Source organism: Osmerus eperlanus, chromosome 3 (genome assembly GCF_963692335.1).
Source record: "Osmerus eperlanus chromosome 3, fOsmEpe2.1, whole genome shotgun sequence".
NCBI classification, from domain to species: Eukaryota; Metazoa; Chordata; class Actinopteri; order Osmeriformes; family Osmeridae; genus Osmerus; species Osmerus eperlanus.
The window spans coordinates 6,479,086-6,503,132 of NC_085020.1; the positions used below are offsets into that span (position 1 = coordinate 6,479,086).

The 24,047-nt window shown below is 41.2% G+C and overlaps 1 protein-coding gene across 1 annotated transcript; it reads right to left on the reverse strand.

Moving 5' to 3' along the window:
* Window positions 1–326: 326 nt before the first annotated feature.
* On the reverse strand, window positions 327–23,420 carry pth2ra (parathyroid hormone 2 receptor a). The gene is made up of 13 exons (XM_062455792.1): window positions 22,936–23,420; window positions 21,810–21,909; window positions 20,234–20,344; window positions 18,376–18,497; window positions 18,089–18,186; window positions 16,312–16,495; window positions 13,217–13,370; window positions 11,034–11,094; window positions 9,557–9,623; window positions 7,472–7,566; window positions 5,883–6,021; window positions 2,484–2,525; window positions 327–863 (listed from the first exon to the last, which is right to left on the reverse strand). Exons 1-13 carry the CDS (start codon window positions 22,999–23,001, stop codon window positions 462–464), a joined length of 1,641 nt encoding a protein of 546 aa, XP_062311776.1. The 5' UTR covers window positions 23,002–23,420; the 3' UTR covers window positions 327–461.
* Between the last annotated feature and the right edge of the window lie 627 nt (window positions 23,421–24,047).

Sequence of the window (24,047 nt, forward strand, 5' to 3'; positions counted from 1 at the left end):
CACAGAACAGCAGAGAGAAACGCAGAGAACAGCACAAGCCAATACATAGCAACCTCAGGGTACTTTCAGCTTGACTTGAGAGCAGTGAGTATACTTTTCATTTCCACAGATTTACTTTTTATACATCTTTTGCATGCTTGCACAACAGACACAATGTGGTCAGCTAATGTAGCCCTTTTTGTTGACCTTCACACCTCATAGCAAGGAATGTCTGACGTCAACATGTAAAAAAAGAGAGTTTATGACTTTATAAAAAAAGAAATATGTTCATGGGATGGGAATGTTTGTCTGACAAAATAATAGATATGCAGTTCATGACTTGGTGCAAATAAATACATAGGCATGGAATGTAATGTGTGCCTGTGGATGTGTGTTTGTTTGTGTGTATTTGTGTGTGTAAACACGGGAATGTGTACTTGTGTATCCCTTTTCTATGTGTGTGTGTGTGTGTGTGTATGTATCTAAAGCGTCTCCTCATCGTCGTCTGCTGTGGTGCTGCTGTTGAGGACGGGGAGGGACTCCTTCAGGGAGATGTCGTCCACCTGCTTGGCCTCGCAGTCTTCCGGCTCCTCCGGGATGGAGGGGTGGAGGCTGTCCGGGTCCGAGTTGCTGAGAACGTAGCCAGGCAGGGAGGCGTGAGTGCTCAGCGTCGGGGGCCCACTGCTGCGGTACACCCGGCTGGAGAAGAGGGTGGAGGAACGGGTGGGCGGGCCGCCACCGGCCAGCTGGGATTGGCTGCTGGTGCTGTTGTTGTTGAGGCCGGTGAGGACGGAGCCGTAGCGGTAGCTGCCACAGACCACAGGACCCTTCCAGTCAAACGCCAGGTTCCAGCGCGTCCAGGTCTTCTTGATCTCTGTCTGGACCTGGCACACAGGAAAGGAAGATGAGCAGTGGGGTGTAGTTAGTAGGGTCCAGTATGGTACACGTAATGGAGTGTAGTATGCTGTAGTAGGGTAGAGGAGAGTGTTGTGTGGGTGGAGTATGGAGCAGTACATTGTAGTAACAGACTGTAAAATAATGTATAGTAGTGTATAATAGGTGTAGCAGGTGTCAGAGAAATTAAGGATGTAACCTTTATACTGTTTTTGGCCACAACAAAATAAAGGGTACTGGCGTTTAGCGTATAAAGGGGTAAGTAAGAAAGTAAGTAAGACTTTATTTATATAGCACATTTCATACAAGAATTGCAGCTCAAGGTGCTTTACATAAAATCAATAAAAACAATAATACAAGTGATAAACAATTCAAACAAAAATAAAAATCCCAATAAGATCTCTGTTCAAGAGAGAAACCAACTTTAAACATGCATCTTAAAAGTAACATATACATTTGGTTCACCCCTGGGCTGTATATATAAAACCATACACTCTGTTAACAGATCCTTTCCCCAGGTCAAGAGTATGGGCCGTATTCTCTGTTAACAGATCCTTTGCCTCAGATCAAGAATACAGATTGTTTTACATATTTGTTTAAATACTTCACGCGACCAGAGTTCTTGTACGCTATCAGAGTTCGCCAACTCTGACCTAGACAAAGTAAAAATAGCAAGTCAAATAATGACCCAAATTTACTAAACCAAGATTCTACAATAAAATAACTAATAAAAGTAGGACAAGTAACACACATACATTTGGTTCACCCCTGGTCTGTATATATAAAACCATACACTCTGTTAACAGATCCTTTCCCCAGGTCAAGAGTATGGGCCGTATTCTCTGTTAACAGATCCTTTGCCTCAGATCAAGAATACAGATTGTTTTACATATTTGTTAAAATACTTCATGCAACCAGAGTACTGTTGTTTACCTCCCAAATGAACTGTAGGCAAAGACCACGCTTACATAATCAGGAAAATCCTTATCTTATTGAGCCTGTCATTTAGTTAGCCTAAGCAGGGCCACTTCAAGACGCACACATGCAAACACGCATGCACGAGAAACTTAACTTTAGGATAAGCACTCTTATCATTTACATTTAGTCATTTAGCAGACACTCTTATCCAGAGCGACTTACAGTAAGTACACGGACATTCCCCCCGAGACAAGTAGGGTGAAGTGCCTTGCCCAAGGACACAACATAATTTTTCACGGCCGGGAATCGAACCGGCAACCTTCTGATTAGTAGCCCGATTCCCTAACCGCTCAGCCACCTGACTCCCATTATCAGCTAGACAGCTGCTATCCAGGGGAGTTAGCCAATGACAGAAGAGACATGGGACAGTTGCATGTCTGTATCATGATTGTGAATAGACCAATGACTATTGAGAACTGTGTGCTCTAAATGGTTTTGCATGGAGACTAGTTTGCAGACAACTTTGTACCACCATGGCCTTGTCTCTCTGCTACATGCGCAAGCAAATACAACTTCCTTGACTTCATCGACTTTGTGCACTACTTGATAACGAATTATTTAACAGCAGGCTATTATGATGTGGTAGGGTGTAGAAGGATATAATATTGTGTAGATGGTAAGATGTCCCTCACCTCTCCATTGCAGTAGCAGTAGATGATGGACACAAAGAAACCCTGAGAGCAAAAGAAAAAGTGAAAGGTTAACACAATGTTGAAAGGGAAAAATCACCATGCTGCAACAGTCATGTGATTTGGTTTCTTTATTTGACATTGACTGCAAAAGATGGATGGATGTTGAATCAGATTGGAGATGTGACCTTTGGTTTTTTGTCAACTGCAGCCACATTGTTTCTGGAGACACAACCAGACAAAGACACTCATTGGTTTAGTCCTTGGATTTCCTTTGTTAAATTCTAAAGTGTTTTCACTATTTTCCCCGTGTTCATCCTCAAAAATTTTAATGAGTGACATTTTCTATGGATTCATATTAAAAATGTATATCTTCCAACTTACAGAATTGTGTCTTTTAAATAAAAGCTCAAGCATAGAAATCCCTGTCCTTCATACCCTACAAAGAGCTAGCTCTATCTATGGATCTCTTTGGCTCAACCTCCATTTCTCTCTGTCAGCCGTCCTCTTTGTGTTGGTGTGAGCTGAGAGGTTTTAGATGAGCCACGGTTATGTTAATAAGACTGAGGCGAGATGAGACTGGCCTCTTAAGCACAAACGCTACTGAATTTTGAAACCCCTGTGATTTGGAACCACAGCCAAACCTCCACAGTCCTACCACATCTACTAGTTTGAGAGGTGTAGAGGGAACTTCTGAGAATAGGAAAACGCATCTATTCTATTCCAAAGAAAGAGGCATCCTGTATGTAAAGAGACTTAATAATGAACATTTAATGTATATTTGTAAGCTTTATTCAAAGGCTGGGGATATGGTACTGTTATCAGCATACAGATTAGGGCTGGCCACAATGGAGTTACTTTTTCTTTCAAGTTTTCAAAAATGACATGTAACATCCCTCCTCTGAGCTAATACACAGGAAGCTAACAAGTGTTTAGTCTCCAAAAAGATTTAACTACAGTCACATGATGTAAAGGGAACAGCCACCCTTGGTTGTGAGAAGCATTTTTTGGGGGTCTGGAGAGAAAGATAGGAGGACAAACGGAACATCTATGGAGGATTAACTACGGAGGTAGAGACGTCTGGGCTTCCAATAATGCCTACAGGAAACCCCTTAGACTGTTAGACTGGGGATTGTATCAACATATGCACCTACCATGCAATGCGCCGGCCTGCCCATCGGGAGCAACTTGGGGTTCAGAGTCTTGCTCAAGGATACTTCAGCACATGACCTAGGAGGAGTCGGGGATTGAACCGCTAACCTCGCGATTAACAGACAACCCTCTCTACCCACTGAGCCACAGCCGCCCCAGAAAAACAAATAGACATGTTTTTTTGTTAAACTATTATTTCTTTCAACACATACCCATCAGTGTGCTGTTAATACTTTTCTGATTATTAATTCATTAAAAAACTGTTTTAATGAAAAAATAAGTAACTTGGATATACTTGATTTCAAAACACTTTATAAAACAAGAAACTGAGTATTCTTGTTTATCAAATAAATTAATCAACTACACATTGTTTTGTTAAGTCTATTTTGAACTGTAATATGCTATAATTTGTGTATAATGTGTTCATGCTATAAACTAAAATCTGAATACTTTCCTAGATAGGTCTAACTGCATTCAACTTAAGAAAGACCTGTCTTCTTTATTGGACATAATGCTTGCCTGGCTGAACTAGGAGTGTGATGGGGACTGGCAGATCCAGGCTGTCCACCCACCCACCTGCCTGGAGTCAGACTGCCAGAGTGCTCTGAACCTCAACAGCCCCTGTCAAACCACAGGATACCCAGCACAGCCACACACAGCTGAGTCCAACTCCCTCTCTACAGGATGCCACTCCTTTCACTAGACACTATACCACTTTGTGTACCCACGGTTTCCAAGGTTGCTTTCTCAAGGCTGACATAGTTCAAAGAGAGAAAAGAAACAGTTCTACAACCAGAGGAAGTAAATGAAATGCTATGTTTTCTAGAGCTCTCAGTTTAGGGTCATTGTACATTCTGTATTGGCAAATAAAATGACTGGACAGTATGTGCCGGTTAGTGTGACGTAAATGGAAAGAGAACTCTCTTGAGGTGTTCACATTTGTGTTACTCTCCCAACGTTCTGATGGAGTCCCAACAACACACAGCCAAATGGGGGATGCACAATGCACTCACTGAAAATAAGTGCATTTTCTACTTGTTCTTCACAGATAATGAGCCAAGACCAATGAATCTCACGTTGAACAAACAATTGTATAATTTCTTTCTCAGTAAACATTGAAAATTAGTCCATAGACCCTTACACCACACAAGGAATACATAGAGAGAGATAGAAAAAAGGAAAAGAGAGATACTTGGTGGGTTGATACATCGTGAAGACCCATTTTACTATTATCCTATCATGTATTGTCCAAGAAAATACCCAGATAAAAGGCTCTCTCCTTGGGGTCATGAGGGCCAGTCTACCCTCTTATTTGCTAAGGGACATGTAATAATACACCCAAATTGAGAGGTAGTTATAGTTTCCACCGTCCTAACCTGAATGTTATGTAAAGGTCCTTATTTAATTTTCTATCACAAAGCATTTCAACAGAAATACTCAAATTATACTTTTTTGCTTTTCATGCAACATATCAGAGTTCTGGAGCATCAGTGTGTTTGTACTATAGTATTGTAGCATTGCTGCAATCATCATCTTACACAAGCAGCCTAGTTCTAGCTTTTTCACGTCCTATCAATCTGGTAGAACCTTCCAGGTCTGCTGAAGAGGGTCCAGTTCAGCGCCCTGTTCCCTCACTACGGGAGTCCCACAGGGATCTGTGCTCGGACCCCTTCTCTTCTCAATGTGATCAGACCGCTTGGCTTGGTCATGGAATCACATGGCTTCTCCTACCACTGCGATGCTGATAACTCTCAGCTGTTTCTCTCCTTGCCAACCTCATGAGTCAACGAAAGAATCTCGACATGTCTGGCTGACAGCTGCTCGTGGATGTCCGCCCACCACCTGAAACCGAATCCCGACAAGACGGAGCAACACTCCATGCCTTTGAGATCCTCTCCAGCGTGAAAGCTCTCCCTCATCATTCACGCCCTCTTTGTGCTAGCATCTCTCTCAGCAAGCAACCAATCCTTTAAGCCTACCAGCCCTACTAATATATGTAGCTTTTCCTTCTATTCTCCATATAAATGCCTGTTAGCTGAAATACAGACCGTTCTTTGACCACTGAAAACCTGTTGAACTATGCATTGCTGATCAATGATCTTGTAATTTTATTGCACAGTTAGTCGGTTTGGATAGGAGGTGTCTGTTAAATGTCTAAAATGTAATGTAATGGATAACTTTGCCTCCCATGCAGATGTAGTGATCGGATGGTCATCCCCACGTTTGTGCTGTGTGCTACAGTGCAAGTACCTGGAAGGAGTTGAAGAATAGCTCAAAGTACATTCTGACTTCCCAGCTCAGGCCCTCAAAAGTGTGGGGCATCCCCACAAACACGATGTAGTGGACCCCAAACACCAGCACCAGCACCAGCGTGGACTTGGCAAGCTTCCTGCGGCCAGAAAGTAGGAGAGGGAGAGAGAGAGAGAAAGAAAGGGAGAGGGAGAAGGAGAGAGTGAGACAGAGAGGAAAGATGACCACTGTAAAACCACTGTCATGACCGCCTAAGTTAAACCATTCAAATGAATGATGAAATAAATTACTTACACTAATTTGAGTTGAACATCTGGATCCACTTGTATCATGAGGTGTAGTTAACTCAATGGATCCAGTTCAACTCAAATAGCGCTCGGCAATTAATTTCATCAAACCAGTAATGAAATAAAGTGCTTATCAGGTTTAATAGAGCAGAATATATATTTTTTTTACAGATTCACTTATGATGCTCTGTGGTTGACTCCTGTTTACACCCAGATGGTCCTGACTCATGGAGCCTGTTGTTCAGAGTCAACCAGACAGCTGGTTCCTGTTTCTCTATGCGAAAGGATTGGCGTTTCTTTCCTGTCGCTGCGGCAGCACAGCACTACATTTTATTCACTAGATCTGTGTGTGCCAACATGGCCACCATCCCTCTGTATTAGGGGGTAGCCACCTGGGCACAGCTCCGGGCAGCATTAACGGGAGTTGCATTGGGCACCATCAGGCTGATCACTGTTATTAGCATACAGTGGCATGGTGTGTACCCTGACGCTAACCCTAGTTGGAACAAACAAAATCCCCCCCCCCCCCCCCTGCCCCAAAACAAACACAGACCTGTAATTATAAAAGCTTTTTAGGGGCGCGCTAATCTAAACAGCTCTGCTCCGATCCACTCATCATTGTGAGTTTGTGCCCATACAAAAACATCTGAATGCATTATGTTTACTCATCAAGGCTGGTCATTAGTAACATGTGACATTATGACTTTGTGGGTGTAAAAAAGGCTGGAGTATTGGATCATTTGTAAGACTTGCATTACGCATTGTATGTTAGGCATGCACCCCAATAACCATCAAAAAGACAAAATCACATGCAAGCAACACACTGTTCAGCCAACTCTCTCATTAATGAAACAGGTGTCTTCAAAATGGATTGCCTCAGGCTTAACTCAGGGGAGCAAAACATATCTTGTATTCAAACCATAACACGGGGGGGGGGGGGGGGGGGTGCCTGGGATCAGAACATCCTTCCTTCATCTTCTTCAAAGACCTTTACCTCAGAGGCTCTTTGAGACTTTTAGACTACAACAGTGCACGAGTCGCCAGTTTGTCACTCGATTGTTTGTCTCATTGTGAGACTTTCCGGAGGACTTGAAATCCAAATCCAAAAACGACGGTATATTGTCTGTACTGACTCACTCTTAAGCTGAATATGGCATCCCCTGTAATACGTCATAAAACAGTGTTTAATCCTGCCGGCCCAATATTCATCCATTGTTAAGGAGAAATGTAAATTAGGCAGTACAAAATACTATACTTAAGATAGGTGGCCTTAAGATAAAGCTCTATCCGACACTTACTCACCTGTATTGTTTCCTTGTGTCATATCTGCCTGCGTTGGTTTCCCTGATCTTTGTAGCCAGCACTCGCACAATGTTTACAAACAGGATAAAGTTCAACTGGAAGACAGAAGGCAGAGAGATCTTCATAAACAATGGCGGTGGAGGATGACTAATTGTTTCTCTTGTTTACCACTTACTGGGGATTATGTTTTGCTGTTGGGACACGTAATGGAATGACATGTAATATATGGTTTTCTTATGCTCATTTGGTCTGTTACAAATTATTCCATACTTATTCTAAAATTATTATCCGAAATCTGATGAGTTTCCTATTGTGTCTGATCTTTTCCAAATCTGCTGTACATACTGGAGCACTGAGAGCCAGTCTGGCAGCTTAACTCTTCAAAATAAGGATCGGGAAATGTAATCTGGGGTTTCTAAACTGTGACAACTGAGACTAAACATTTGATGCATTTACCCCTTTCAAAGGACGAGTTATGCATGTTCCGATAAAGCTCACAGGACACTTACAGTCTGTAATAGAGGTCAACTGGGAAGTCTTGTGACAGCTCGCAGTTCAGAACTCATCCTCTCTGATTGTTAGAGTAAACTGAAGTCAGTCTTCCAGAGATGATAGATGACCCTATCTCTGAAGAACACTCAAGTTTTGTGAGAATGTCATTCAAATTTATGCTTTTGACATGGCGAGGTAGGAACACTAAAACGATTTCTTTGTCACAATGGAAGGGAGTAATTGGAAAAAGGCAAAAGCGGATAATTGTGGGGAAATTTGTTTCATTTTGTTAAACTGTGAAGGGGAGCGCAGGTTGAGTGGAGCTACTAATGAGAGTTTGTATCCAATGTGAATGCCATCTGTACTGGCTGAAGGAAGACATTACATTGTAAACACTACTGACAAAAGAGAGAGCCAAATTTTTGGGCTGAACTTAAGATTCTTAGCCATTGCAGCAGGAAACACGATGGCCATTATCAACCTGGTCAAATCTACATAAAATAACAATGATCCAAACTATTGTCTAAACACGAACACTGAAATCCTGTTCTTTATTTCTAATCTTCCAAATTCACTTAACTAGGCAAGGCTTTCTCTTCATGTATCGAGCTCTCCTCTTCCTCCTACTCTGCCTATTCCTCCAGTCCTCCTTCATTTTACTGGTGTAACATGGTCCTCAGAGCAAATTGGACCTGGAGAAGTATTTTCAGCAGCAGCTGTAGCGCCTATGGCAGGAGGATAGGGGTACTGAATTCCCATCATCAAAAGCAAGAACATTTTTGCCTACATGCTGTTTTACTTTTAAAGACTTTCTCCAGCCAGTCTCTACACGCCAGGCTAGGGAACTATAAAGCTGGGAAACAAATCAGTCAGATATACTCATGCTGTGACCTCAGCTTCATTAACAGCTAACAACTCCAGATGATACATGATGAATTGTACAGCAGGTGTCAAATCTATACATGTCATAATGATGTGAACTGTGTGTTCCTGCATAACGATGCAGTAAGATACATCAAATTCTCATAGGATCCTACTCATATTGAAATCAATATCCTAAACCTGAAGCCATGGTCTAATGGTTAATGGTTTCTCTCTTTATCTCATAGTATCTGCACTGCTGTCCCTCATACAACACTGATGACTATGGTCATTAGCAGCCAAGACAGTGTTTGGCATCTCTGATGTTCCTTCAACTGGAAATTTCTTACAGTGCTGCAAGGGAGAGGGTGTTTATTCTGATCGTACAAGCATACAATTAGATCTCCCATGCTAGGTATTTCGAGGTGATTAGGTTATTCTGTCTACTTGTAGGTGTTGATTGTTAGGAATTGGGAGAGAACTCTGTGTTTGTTGTTTGTGTGTGTGTCTCTGTGTATGTGTTTTTGTGTTATTTCACAGCAGTAATTATAGTGTGCTCTGGATATGCTTCTCATTGCCATGATATCTGTCTCCTTCTTTTTAGAAAATTTCAGGTCTTTGCTACAAGAAACGTTCAAGGAGGAAAGTTGATTTGTTTTCCTCCATTGAGTCTGTGTTCTTTAGCTCCACTTACACTGAGAGCAACACAAGCAAGGATTTTCTTTGACTTACCCCGATGGCTGTCAAAATGGGGACCTGGTAAATCCACTTAATGTTCCCAGCACTTAACTCCCAACACCTTAAATAAAGGGAGGAATAAAAGGAGAGATAAGGAAGAGGAAAGGAGGATGGGAATGAGGAGAATGAAATGGCAGAGATGGTAAATAGGTGAGGAATACTGTTAGAGTCGCAGTATATGAGGTCTGAAAAAAACGGAGAAAACCAGAGTTAGACAAGGAGGTTGGTGGGGTTGATGGGCTGTGTGTCAATTAGTGCCAAAGACAACCCGCTAGGTTCTTGAGTACTACTTAATGAAGTCCATTCCAGACATTCCCTTTTCTCTCACCCGTTCTCCATTTCTATCTCTCTCAATCTTATGCCCCATGCCTATTCATTACAGTGTCAGGGGAGCTAAAGATCTATGGCGCTCCATCAGAGCTGGCAGTCTGCGCCAGAGCCTGCTGCCTACCCATTCAGCAGTGTTTATTCAAAAACAGATTTGTTTACCCCATCAATGATTGGGTTAATCTAGTTGAGACTTTTTACTTCATGATTCACTTCGCTACTCAGAAAATATGCTGTCCTGCTGAGAGAGGTTCCGCTGATAGGAGTTCTAAACGGTCTAAAAAAAATTTTTTTCCATGAGCTAGCAAGACAGATCAGCAGACATGTGAGAAATCCACTTCATAAGCTGTAACAACTAGAAACTGTTTGTGTGTAAGACAGCATGTGCAGCCTTGACTGTGCAGGTGGTTTGAGGTTGAGATCAATCAACCATGCAGAAAGCCCAACATCTACAGCTAGACTGGAGTTCCACTGTTACACAACTGTTTGCTCATCCATCCTTGCAACACAACATTGTAGGTGCGAGTTTTTTTCTTCCTAAACATTTTTTGGGGGGCGTTCCTCGCCCTAAAACTGATCACCAGTCAGAGCTGTATTCTGTACTAATAAAGAGGCTCTTCTTGTATTCAAACACCTGCTCAGTTTGGGTTTTAGGTTGCTATACAGAAGGCACCATCCAAGCTCTCGCAATGTTTTTCCTTTTAACAGAAGAATATTGATGCTGAATTGAGCCTTCTATTTACAAAGAGATCTGCACCATTGAGTATGAGGACCCCTCCACACACGCTCCAAATCAGCATTGTCCTGATTCAGCATACATTTAATTACTCCACAGCAAATGATTATCCAGAAGGGGGAGAGCCAATTGATTCGCTAAAGGGGTTTTCACTTTACCAAAGCTAGCTATGGTCTCCAGTTGGGCCACTTCCTACTTATATACAAATGTCAACACAGTTCATTCAAGCAGCAGGGAGATCATTAGAGGCAAGCTGAAAAGGTGCAAGCAATTCTTCCATTGAGCTGAAGTCAGCAATGTGAAAAGCTTGTTACCGGGGCCAGCAATACAGAGTAGGGCAGCAGAATACTTTGACATAAGCTTCACTGTATGATATCATACTGTACATAATGACTACTAGTGTCTCACCGTGCATCTGCCAGCGTTGCCCGGACAACCGCCCATGCGGCTACAAACAGAGCAGGAACACCTGAAATCACACAAAGGAGACGCACACTTTTAACTATTGTCACGCGTGAACTTAGGCACACTGAAATATCAGAAATGAATCACACATATTCTTCAAATAATTTATCTTTGGTCTAATTGGTATTATCAACAATGACGTATGCGTTTTTCTCATGAGTTTCTGGCAGCTTGCTGTTGAATTTCCTTTTTGGTCCTGTTATATTTAGACACAGTCTAGATAAACAAGGTAGTTGAGCATCAGAGAGGATTTACGTAAGTAAGGACCACGTAAGACAAGGATAATTCATCCAATATTAGAAAACACCTAGCAGTCACGACCAAATCGGTTCAATGCTGGGCTGAAGAGCAGAAGATCCAATTGTTGACCACCCACAGCAGACTAGCTCGAGGGAACATACACATTTTACTGGGATAAAACCCACTTTTAGACTATTTGTCATGTTCCCTTCAAGCTGCTGTCACCAAGGTGTGACTGACCTGCTCTGCGATGTGAAAGACTTTCAACAGGGATTGAATCGTTGTTTTAACAGCACAATGATGTTATGTATGTGGCTTCTTTAGAGAGGCTAGCTGTGGTGTGATGGCATGTAAAATGGTAACAACTGTATTTGGTTTTCTCTCAGAGACCCACTTCAATTGCAAGCAGTTTGAAGGCGCGGGTTGGTTATGTCAACCCCTGATGCCGACATTGAAACTGCCAATCATTAACAGGAATTTGGAACTACCCATGTGTCCTGTGCAGCCATCCATCTCTATCTCGTAATTCTCCAATTCTCACAGTAGGGAGAAAACATCAGAGAGAAAATATAAAACCTGTGTTAGAGGGTGCCTTTGACTCTAAAAGCTTTCAGCTCTCCCTAACTTCATAGACCTCTCGTTTATGACTTTCAGAAAAGCACACATTTTTTGTGTTAGCTTTTCTATTCTTAGTTTGTTAGAACAACTGTGTGAATAAGGACTGGAATACCCCAATCCTTTTTCATAAGCATCAAAATTAGATGTTACTGTAATCTTAATCTCATTTTTATGTTTTTTTTTTTTTTTACTTTTTTCATGCTTTTGTATTGTGCTACCACACACCATTGTTTTACAAGAGGTGTTATTTGTGGAAAACCTAATGCAGGGGTTTTACTTTACAATTTGTTATTTAGAATGGAGTGTCATTGGTACTGTGTAAAACGATGATGGCAAGGCATCCATAAATATATGAGTATATGAACATATATACTCAGACACCTCCCTGTTCCTTCATGTCATTGTAATTACACGCCTGGCTGGATTGACACGGATTGCAATTGCCCATCATTATCTCCACTGTAGGATTTAACCACAGTAACAGAATCTAATCTACACTGAGAGAGAAAGAGAGAGCAAGAGATATAGTGAAAGAGAAAGAGAGAGAGAGAGAGAGAGAGAGAGAGAGAGAGAGAGAGAGAGAGAGAGCAAGAGAGACAGTGAGAATGAAAGAGAGAGAGAGAGCAAGAGAGAGAGGGAGAAAGAGCATGCCAAGTAGTTCCTTGATAATGCATCCAACTCTTGCGCCATAGAAAAATCTGCATTTCAAAGGTGTATTTGCTGCCTACCAAGACGGGCACATCAAGCACTGAGAGGGAGCAGGAACTTAGAGAAGAGGAAATCGACACAAACATGGCCACACTTACACTGAGAGAAGAAGAGAATGAGCTGGAGGAGGAAGTGCAAGAGAGGGGAGGAGAGGAGAAGGAAACATGGAGAGGAGTTTACAGTAGTGTTCAAATTAAAAGTTTGAAAGAGGCCTTTATGCGAGTAGATAGAAGGATGGAAGACAGACTGCATGACAGTTTATTAGACATCAATGTAGTGAGTGCTTAACAGAGGGTAAAGGGGCACCCAACAGATTGGAATTCTGCCATGCAAGTCATTTCATAATAGACTACACATACACAAGCAAACACTAATATGCAAGGGTTGCACAATAATAGAGACCACTCACAATACTAATTGTGCTGCCTCCACATAGCATGGTATACATCAAAGCATGAACCAAATGCGATTTCCTGGCTATGATTAGCTACAACACACCTGCGCCTAATCCCATTCAAAACCGCAAGGCTGGCGCCGTGTTTCAATGACATCACACTCACCCCAGCCAATGAGGGTGAAGCCCCACAGGTACTTGGTGTCCGAGAGAAAGGCCATGAAGATTAGGCTGTGGAGGTAGAGGCCCTCCACCAGGATCCAGTAGTAGTTGGTCGCCAGGAAGTAGATAAACAAAAACACTGTGACCTTACACCCAATCTGAGGAGAAGAAAAGAACATGTGGGATTCAAATGGCAGTGGGATATTTATACTTCTGGAAAAGTTTGTTTTTACTAAGGTATTGTAGAATATGAACTTTCTCTCAGCGAGGAATGTGTGGGAGGGCGATGTAATGCCAGATGCTACAAATCAGTAGCAAAGACAGTGAGAAATGATTACTATGAATTGCTCTCAGAATCTGTGTAGGGTGTCGTACTGTGCCAGAAGCAATCAAATAGCAGCTTCAAAAAAACACTTGGCGTTCACAAATACTGCCTAAGTAAACACGCAGATAGAAAACGTACAAAGAATAAAGCTACACACTGAAAGGCTGTCTGACTCAAAGTCCTCTCAAATAAAGGTTCAGCACAATGCAGCTCCCCTCTGTATATACTGTACCAGCACTGTATGTTCACCTTCTCAGAATCCCACTACCACCTTACTGTTGGTCTTAGGAGGATTCGTTAGGGAGACCATCAATAGACCCAGATCCTATTGACAGCTAAGAGGCTCCATGGCTCAAAATATCTGAAGGTACTATGACAACAAGGCAAGCGATTTTGAGAGGCACCCTGTGTCTTTCCCAGAAACCCTAAGAGGTCCTTGAGCAGTCTCTCCAATTATCTAATGATGAATAATCTCACCAGAAACCTAATTTAAACCTTCTACAGACACAATTAGTCTGGGTTTACAGCACATCCATTTGGTTAATTGAATGAAAAGCACAGTTAAAATCATTAATGTATAAATAACATTTCCATTCGAAATATACAGTATAAGTACTTATTTGATTGATTTGAACTTTACTCCAGTCATGCACATCAACAGGCCTTATCCGTTTATCCTCCAAAATGAATGAACAGCAAGGCTATACTCAGTTATGAAGTATAGCCTTCGCATAGCTTGCAAACAGTATGTGCAAACATGTATTCTTAGATTTACAGTACTTACCACTTTGCCTCCTGGCATGTTGTCACCTCGTTTACATTCCAATGACAATTGTAAGCTTTACTGACCTCACTGTATCTGACAACATGACTCGATACAGTCTACCAATGTGCACTGTCCTTGTGGGTGTTGAGACAGGGAATAGAAAAGTGACATCAATATGGCCATTTACAGTGTCAGATTACTGACACTCAATTTACTCAGTATACTTAACCAGAGATCACTGAAAAGGCATCTTAAAGTGACTTCATTCATTAAATGAGTTAAATAAATAAGATACATGGGAAAATAAAATTAATTGTTAACTGCTGGAGGCAGCGTTTAAGTCTTCTTTTTACACAACACACCAACTCAAAAGATTTCAATTCAGTTCGAATTTGTTGAGAGGTGAGATAATAAAGTGTGTGCCTCTAGCCGTGTGTGCAATGATCAAATAGGTGCTGTCAAGGAGAGGCCTTGTTCTGATGGTGTGGCCCTGATACACCCCAGGGACACCCTCAAATGGGTTAGCTAGCATTAACTCACGGATGTGTCTCCGCCTGTGTTGCCATCTCTCTCTTTCTCTTTCACTCCATCCCCCTTTCTCTTTCTCTCTTTCCCTCACTTGCTCTCCTATAAATCCATGTTCTGTATCTACCTCTATATTACTTCAGCTTTGCTGTTGACAGTATTAGAAACCTTAAAACCTTATTCTAAGATTGTGTAATTTAAGACACTTGGTGCTTGGTGATTCAGTCCATTTTCATCAAAATCGCTCTGCCAGATAGAAACACCCTGCAGATTTTAATGTATCAGTTTTGCCCTGTTTCCAACCCCTTTCCCTTCAGTGACACAAACAGCTCCATCTCCTCACAGTTAGGTGATAATTCATAGGCCTGACTGTCCAACACGCTGCCAATTCACAAGTCCATCAAAACTGATCAGATGTAATCACGAGAGCTGCACATGAATAAAGGTAGTCCTGGTTGTAAGCCAAATGAATAGCTTGGGAAACACAAGATGTTAAGTACATAATAACAGTACATGACAAAATATGTTTTAGTCCCCCAGAGCTGACCTTAAACACATGCCTTTAATGTCATCATGGAAATCAAGTTGAGGAAACATTCACCAACTATTTGCAGTAAATCTGTGAATACCGTTGACCTAAACATTATTTGTATCACCCGTTTGCTAACACTAACCCAATAAATGGGTTAAGCTCCTGCTATGGCATGTACGTTCTTATGAGACCTCTTGGAATTAATCCATCTAATGACTTAGATGAACTGATAGTTATTTCAAAATCCCCACTGGCTTTTAAGATTAAACATTCACTTTCAAGTCATTACAAAGAGTACCACAATTATGGTCATGATTCTCTTGATTGTTTCAAGCTCTTCTTTGAGAAATAAAGGACAGACCGACATTTGACGATATGACAAATATAACACAGTAGCCTACATAACTTACATAAACCCTGGAAAGTCTACACCAAATGTTCCAAAGAAAGGATTATTATTTTTAGACAAAGGAAGATGTCAACGTCTGTGTTTTCCCTGCCGCCCTCCATGGAACAGGACCATTTCTGTATCATTTAAAGAACAGTAGGAGCTGGGCACGGCACTGAGGCAGTATTCCCTGTCTCACTCTCCTTCAGAAACTGGCTTTGTTTATCTATGCCTACATGGCAGTTAGTGAACAGAGGAGGCTGCAGTGAGAGAGGAACAAACACAGGCCAAGGGCTTTGAAAGAGCTGGAAGGAGTTGGCGGTTAGAGTTTAACCATGCCTTGGAGCCACATAACTAGATGTGTGCCTAGCATTGCAGCCAAGCTCAATGGAGCCGGCCTCAGGGAGTCTTTCGGCCATGGATTATTTGAGCTGGCTGATTAGCGGGTTTGGCATATCAACATGCAAGACTCTGGGGATTAAATCCTCTCAGAGTATGAGTCACATGGCTCATTGCATTGGACCCTTAAAGAAAGACCCGGAGAGTGAAGGAACTGTACTCACATACTGAGAGTTGTCCAGTGGTGCCATGGAGACTGATTTGAGGTTATCCATAAGTGCAGCGTCAAACTCTTGTAGGCCAGCACTCTTATGGACCACCCTGTCTTTGACAAAGATGCTCACCGCTCGTAGCATAAAGGACACAAACAGGTGCATGTGGATGTAATTCCTTGTACAGTGAAGACGTCTGAAAGAACAAAGACAAAAATGATTAGGTGGCAATAATTGTGAAGACATTCTAAGGGCTCTGACTCTGATTGCGTTCTGTCTTTCTTTTAAGTCTTATATCATAACACAGACATTGCTCTAAATCTATCAATCTATCTGACAGTAAGCCTCATTTGCATCCTAGTTCTTCTTTGTTAAAAACTAAAAACCCTCTCGACAGTCAATGCCTCTTGTATGGAGATGATGACGGGAGAAATGCAGCATCTCAGCCTCAATCATATTCTTCCTCTCAAGACACTTCCTCTCTGGCACTTTCCGTTCACACTCACCAATAAAAGACTCTGACAATAAGAGACTTGACCTTGAACACATTCACATTCTCCATTTGACTCAGTATTGCTTCATTAATGGGTGTGGGGGGTGGCAAACCCTCCTAAAGATCTCTCTCCTTAAATATTTCTAGTCCTATCACTACCTCTACAACCACAATATGGGTGAGGAAGAGAGCTCTGGAACAGCTCTGTTATGTCCAGCATGGCAAAGGGAAGCTAAACTAACACCAGAAATGAATGTTCCCAGTTGCACTCACAGTCTCGTCTCTGTATTCCTGCCTAGCTGCATGCCTTCAAACGGAATGCAATAAAATACTGCCTATGGAGGCTCTCTCCCCACTCATGGTTTTAAAGTACAAAACACAGTTACACTTGTTATTCAGAGGACACTTCAAGGGAATGTTATGGTGCATTGAGTTTTGAGGGAAGGCAACAACTGGGCATATGAAAGGCAGAATGGATTTGACCCTGAACTCATGTTGTTTCAAGATAATATTGGAAGCCAGGCACTTGGTCAACGCCATGAATTTAGGCAAACAAATGCATTGTGATTGAAGCGATAATGGTAGAGAACTCCATTATTACTTCTGTGCCAATCATCTGACAACAACAATCAAAATAACAGACAGCGCTAAAAGCTTTAACGTATATATTTAAGCTAGGTGTTTTCAAGCTCCTTTCTTGGAGAGATGTATAGGTACTAAAGCTTTTATTTAGAGGAAGTCTCTAAAGAGGTTTCTGTGTGAACTATTCTTACATCCTTAATCCTTCATTTGTTTCCATGAGCTCAATATTTTGAGGATTCTGTATATTTCTGACTCACTAGCTTCCGATTTCATAGTGGATTACTCCACCGTCTGCATTTCCATTTTTGCCAAATGTGCTTTCAGACCCTTCTGTGCACAACAAGTGGATATTTTGAGTCTGGGTCTCTTCCTGGCTTGTTGTTATCCACTCCACATCAAGGACTGGAATGATGGTGGCCAACAGATTTCCTTACACTGAATGCAATTTACTAATTGAATAATTGGGAGTCAGGTGGCTGAGCGGTTAGGGAATCGGGCTAGTAATCAGAAGGTTGCTGGTTCGATTCCCGGCTGTGCGAACCAAATGACGTTGTGTCCTTGGGCAAGGCACTTCACCCTACTTGCTTCGGGGGAATGTCCCTGTACTTACTGTACTATAAGTCGCTCTGGATAAGAGCGTCTGCTAAATGACTAAATGTAAATGTAAATGTAATTGGTATTAAAGTTCTGTGACACATGGATACTTTTTCTCACCTGAAGTATCCAATGATGAAGATGGCCACAAGTAGAGAGCTGAAGGACACAGCATAGCCCACAGTGTACATCACATACAGACGCTCAAAGAACTCCTGCTGCGGGAGCAGAGAGACAAGGACGGATGAAAGAGGGGTATCGACTTCTCACATCATGCAACAGAGGGAAATGGATGTGCAATTGAGAGACAAAATATTTGTATTAAATGTACTAAAGAATTTGAAAAAGGTTGCCATGTGTAACACCACGAGCAAACCAAGGTCAATGTAAGGTAGAACTCCACTTACTTTCTCTTCCTTGCTGTTTGGCTGCAGGAATTGCAGACACTCAGAGTAGTTGGCCCATGTCCTGTTCCAGCTCTCCACAAATACCCAGGACCCATTCACATCACACTTCCTGTAGGCGTGTCCTAAGACAAGACAAAAAGCAGCATACAGTCAGCCTACAGTTTAGTAGTGTAATCTATTAATTACCATATTATTACTGTAATTCTATAGACTTATACCTAACCATAGTAACCACTACAGTTCAAGTGGTTAGCAAATGTTGTTTTCTCTATTAGTTTGATTACTCTATTAGTCATACAGGTTAATAATAAACTCCTCAAAAAAAGTTCGGAAACTATATTTCGGTCGATTATTTCTCCCCTTTAATAATACCAATTGGTATTGTATTTTATACAATTGGAAAGCCTGATTAGACACCTTTACAACGAGGTACAACTTGTAAGGATTGTACATTCGTGGAATGAGCAACATAGCTAACCGTGTGGGTAGCGGCCCAATTTTTTTTGCCAAAATCCCCTGCAATATTCTTCTGTTGGTATTCACTCTCGTTTTGAGTTGCTTGGTGGATTGGATGATTGCACTCTCCCACAGTAATAAGGAAAAACAACACATATTGGCCATTTTTACCCTTTATTCATTTTACACTGTCAGGGACCTCAGTAGCATGGAATATCCATACGCAGCCACAACAGCTTGGCACCTCCTCCTCATGGGATCAGCTTGGGCGTGCTGTACGTGGCAAAGTGACCAAACGCAAACATGTTGGCTGACTTGCGACAAATCCTGGTTGAGGAATGGGATGCCATCCCACAGCAGTGTGTGACCAGGCTGGTGACCAGCATAAGGAGGTGCCAAGCTGTTGTGGCTGCGTATGGATCTTCCACACGCTACTGAGGTCCCTGACAGTGTAAAATGAATAAAGGGTAAAAATATGCCAATATGTGTTGTTTCTTCCTTATTACTATGCCTTATTATTCCTTATTATTACGGTGGGAGAATTTAACCAGGCACCACTTTGAAAATATCTTATGGCAAATCAAGGAAAATACATTCTCTGTAAAAATTGCAATACTCTGAAGGAATTTATTATTTTCTAGGAGTAGATTACATTGTAACACTGATGAACACATATGTTAAAATAATATTTACATTTACAAATGTATTAAAGTAAAATCAAACATGAATTTAAATGAACAAGTTAGATAATAATTTGATGTGAGAGATTGTTTGGTTTCAATGAAATGAATGAAATAGTATAACTTAAAGAAAGACTGAAAAACAATTGACATTTATATCAAGATGATTGAATTTTTGTCTAGTATTGAAATCTATATTAATCCGATTGTTTGCGGTCAATTATCAACTTCCTTTCAAATCATAAATATAGTTCACGCCAATGCTACGGGGAGAAGAGTGTTACTGTTATGTTTGATCAGGACTGATCAATGTTAGGTCCCTACTTCTGTTGAGTGTCCAAGGGGCTCATTCGAAGAAGATCTTGTCAAAGGATGAAAATCCAAGGTTCTGTGATGCAGGGAGTTTGGATCAGGAGACTGAGACTGCGTTATTTCAGTCAGAGTTTGCGATAAGAATTGTGTTTTGGAATGTCTTGGTAAACAGACCTGATAACATTTTATCTATCCCTTCTGTTGTATTGGTCAGGTTAGCAGCATTTCTTGGTGAGATAATACACATACTGTATAAACAATACTGTATATTGCATTGAATAATATGCATTCTGTATGCCCCCCTCATTCATTCTTTGAATGGCTCGATGGTGTCAATGAGGGTTGACTGTGTAATTTTCATGTGGTTGAATAAGACTGTGCATGTCGAAGTTGATCCAGACAGGCTTCACCTTTGTGGTTGAAGTCGTAGACATAGATAGGACAGGGGACCTTGCTGACAGCTCCAGAAAAGCCCTGAGGCCAGCAGATCAGGCCGTCCCATCCTGGGGGGCACAGGTCATCTGATGGGGTAGAGGGGGGTGGGGGGGTACAATTAAATCCCACTAAACTAATACAAGTAAATGAATAATAGCAAATGTAAGCTGTTACTCTGAGGCCCTTGCAGTATTTGCATGCATAAGTGCCTTTGTGTCTTTGCCATATTTTCTTCAAACTTAACTTTCTATTCAACTTCCAACAAACAAAGAGCAACATAAGTCAGTTCTAATACCAATTGTACAACATTGTCACCTATCGGACACATGTAACCTATCACGCCCCCTCACTTCCAGCGAACACACTTAACACTCCTGGAGTAAACCTTGATTACCTGGTCAAAACAAGACATTTTAGACTTACAAGCTATTAGCACACAGCATCGGCTAAATGAATAGTTTTTTCACACCTCAAGTACCTAGAGTATATGATTAACAATCTGACATGAGCTTGAAACGAGGCTCTGGGTTAGCTTTACATTCCTGAGTAGATGGGTATCGATCTGGACGAAGGGGGTCTAGAAGAGAGGCTCTCATCTCTAATTCCTGAGGAGAGAACTGAGCTCAGTTTAAATGACAGGTCTCTAAGTGCACGGAGTGAGGCTCCACATTGATTGCACCCAAAAAGTAATCACTCAGTTAGTCAGAGCCTTGAGCTTCCCTGAGGAGTAGATAGAAGGATTTAAACTTTGATCTTTTAGAGACCATTAGGAATGAGCAGTTTGGGACTGGGGCAGACTCCTGCCTGTGTTTATGGATTGTTACTGTAAGTGAGAAACACTGTTGTATTTGTTCACAGGAAGGATACCATCTGGTCGTGAGCCAAAGAGACGTTTCTTCTAGGGGAGAGAGAGAGGCCGACATGCCAGCTTTCTACGATAATTAATTTGTGAATCATTCCAAGGGAGAGAGGACTGAGGGAAACATTTAACTGCGGCTTAATGGAACTGACAATCAGCACAGAGGAAGACAGAGAGAGAGACAGAGAGAGAGAGAGGCTTTTGCTTGTTGCCAGGATGCAATGTTCTTCGCCTTTCATCTGTTACAAATTTGTACAGATGAAAGACATCTTAAGACTTGAGTCATGAATCAACAAGGCAGAAGGAAACATGGTAACATGCCAGGGTTCACCAAGAGACTGACAACTATAGAAAAACGGTCCTTCTTCTCAGGACACCGTGATGACACGATGTCACAACTCTTTCCTCATGCGCATGAGTTGAGTCATCCTCACCCTTGAATCTAACTTAGCAGAAAATGTTGCCTCCAGTCCTCAAAAGAGTCTAGCATGATTACCTTATCATCGATTTATCCGCTTGAGGTATTTATTCATTTTGTTCATTTAGCAGACGCTTTTATCTAAAGCGACATGCAAATAGTGCATGTCAGCTACGTTAATGGTCCTTCAAACATACAATGTGAGGACATGAATACGTTTAGTGCCGCAACATGGTTGGGTTCAGAACCCCAGTGACGGATTAGCCTGCAGTACCTGCAGGGTCATGGGTGGAGAGGTTCTGGTGGCACTGGAGCTTGATGTCATAAAGGATATACATCTGTTCCTGGGCTGTCAGCGCTCCATCTGGCCCCACCTATGGAGCACAAACATCAGACAGCCTCAGTAACACACACCAGAAACGTGGAAATTGAGTTCATGCTTGCTGTCCTTCGGAATTCGGCTTTAAACAAACAAATATCCTTACCAGTTATCAGGGACGAACTTCTATGCATTTAGTTAACTTTTACAACCCTGGTCCTTGTTTACTATGCACAGGTAATATTTTAAATACTGCTTACTGTATGTATGGTATGTGATTTAACCCTCATGAGAAACGGGAAGACAAATGTATATTGAAGTTATCTAGACACATATTTCCCTGCATTCAACTCAGTCAAACTACATGCACAGATGACAATTATTTGATGAACTGATGAAAATAAGATGGGTGGGTGATTTCCAAATGGGCACCGTATTGATACTGGTAGATAGTCTGCAGTGGCAGAACGGAACCTGAAACACATTGATGAAATGCAGCCCCACATGTCCTATGGGTCATGTCATGACTACATTACAATATTACCCCAGTAAGGGGTTAGTGGTTGTATTTATAATTAATAAGCCCTCAAGGAAACTGACTGATCCCATGCTTCCTTTTTTTACAATTAAGTGGAGGTGTCAGCCAGACAAGACACTGACAGGGTTATTCATGAAAACATTGCTGATAATGCCAACCACTCGATCAGGGGGTTGCCCAAATGCATCTGAAACCATTTTATATTCAAATGTATAAACAGTTACATTGTGTTACATTATACAATGCCTCATAAAAGTTGTTATTTTTTAAAGACCAAAATATGTTTATTTGCTATTTGCTGGCATTAAATCCAAACACAATTTACACACAATTTAGATACGTGTCTGAGGACAGAATATTTGCCCTTAAAACTTTGAATTGCTCATGGGCTAATAAATACAAGTGCACATCGCGTTCAATACGAGATCATTTCTGTTCGTCACCACATAATATAGCTCCATGTTTCAAGAACAATTGAAAACACTACAGGTAGATATTGTAGGATATTTACAAAAATTGAAGTTAACACAAGTCTGTTCTTACCTGGGCTTCAACCAAAGTCCAGCACAGGAGCAATATTTGCAAGTTCCACATCAGAAAGTTGCCCATTATTTCAAACGTAATCACAGGCAAATGTTGTTCAATATTGAAGACATTAAAAAGAAAATCTTCTTCAATCTTAATTTATAATAAGGCTGCATTTAGCAATACCATTATTGCCAGGTTCCTACCATAAGGAAGAATTACACTTGATTAATAGCATAAGACATTTGAAAAAGTTCAACTAAAATAAAAGATGTATAAAATAGTCTATCGAGCGCAAATCGAGCAAGAAGTCGAGCAGTCGACTGATCAGAGTGCCATCACTAGAGTTCTTCTACTTCAAACGTGGATCTTGCTTATAATTATCATAAGCATTTTGTAAAATGTTAGCAATCCATTACAGTTATCCATATGTATTCCAGTTCAATAATGACTGGAACCGAGCAGTCACTGAGTGAGAGAAGCAAGCTGTTCAGACAGCGTTAGATGTGACTCCCAACAGGAGAGTTGTAGTAAAGCAACGTGAAACGTGAAAAGGCGCGTGCAGGCACCCAAATTGCAACACCTGTAATGTATTTTTCGTTAGCCCACCCTCTAAAAACTAAATGATTATATAAGTACTTTCAACCCGTTGAGGTGGGGACTATCAATTATTACTGGTCTAAAAGGGGGTCCATGTGGAAACGTATGGAACTCAGGTGTTCTATCTTGTGCTTGTTTTTGGTTACAAATGGCTCTGAAATGCGCCGTTTATTCAGGATGTACATACACTGTAAAAAAAAATCACGTAAAAAAACAGAGAAAGCACTGGCAGCAAAGTTTCCAGACCGATTCTGTAAAATTACAGTAAATAATCATACCACAAAATTACATGTAATAAGCTGTAAAAATACAGTGCATGGTCTACAGCCAAAATGAATTAAATTACAGTTTAGTACTGTTCTTAAATGTTAATTAAACCGCAGAAAAACAAAAATACTATGTTAAAATACATTTAAAAACAACTAACTTTAAGGTTAATCTCCGTAATTTTAGGGCATTTGTTTGTTGCTAAATGAAACATTCCTGTCTATTTACAGTAATTTCTTATGATTTTTTTATTTTTTTTGTAT

Coding starts and splice junctions, on each gene's coding strand:
- pth2ra (XM_062455792.1), bottom strand. CDS start 23,001: ATGGGCAACTTTCTGATGTGGAACTTGCAAATATTGCTCCTGTGCTGG. Junction 6,022..7,471: donor GACACAAGGAAACAATACAG/GTGAGTAAGTGT, acceptor TTCTGGCCGCAG/GAAGCTTGCCAAGTCCACGC. Junction 2,526..5,882: donor TATTCTTCAACTCCTTCCAG/GTACTTGCACTG, acceptor TTTTGCTCTCAG/GGTTTCTTTGTGTCCATCAT.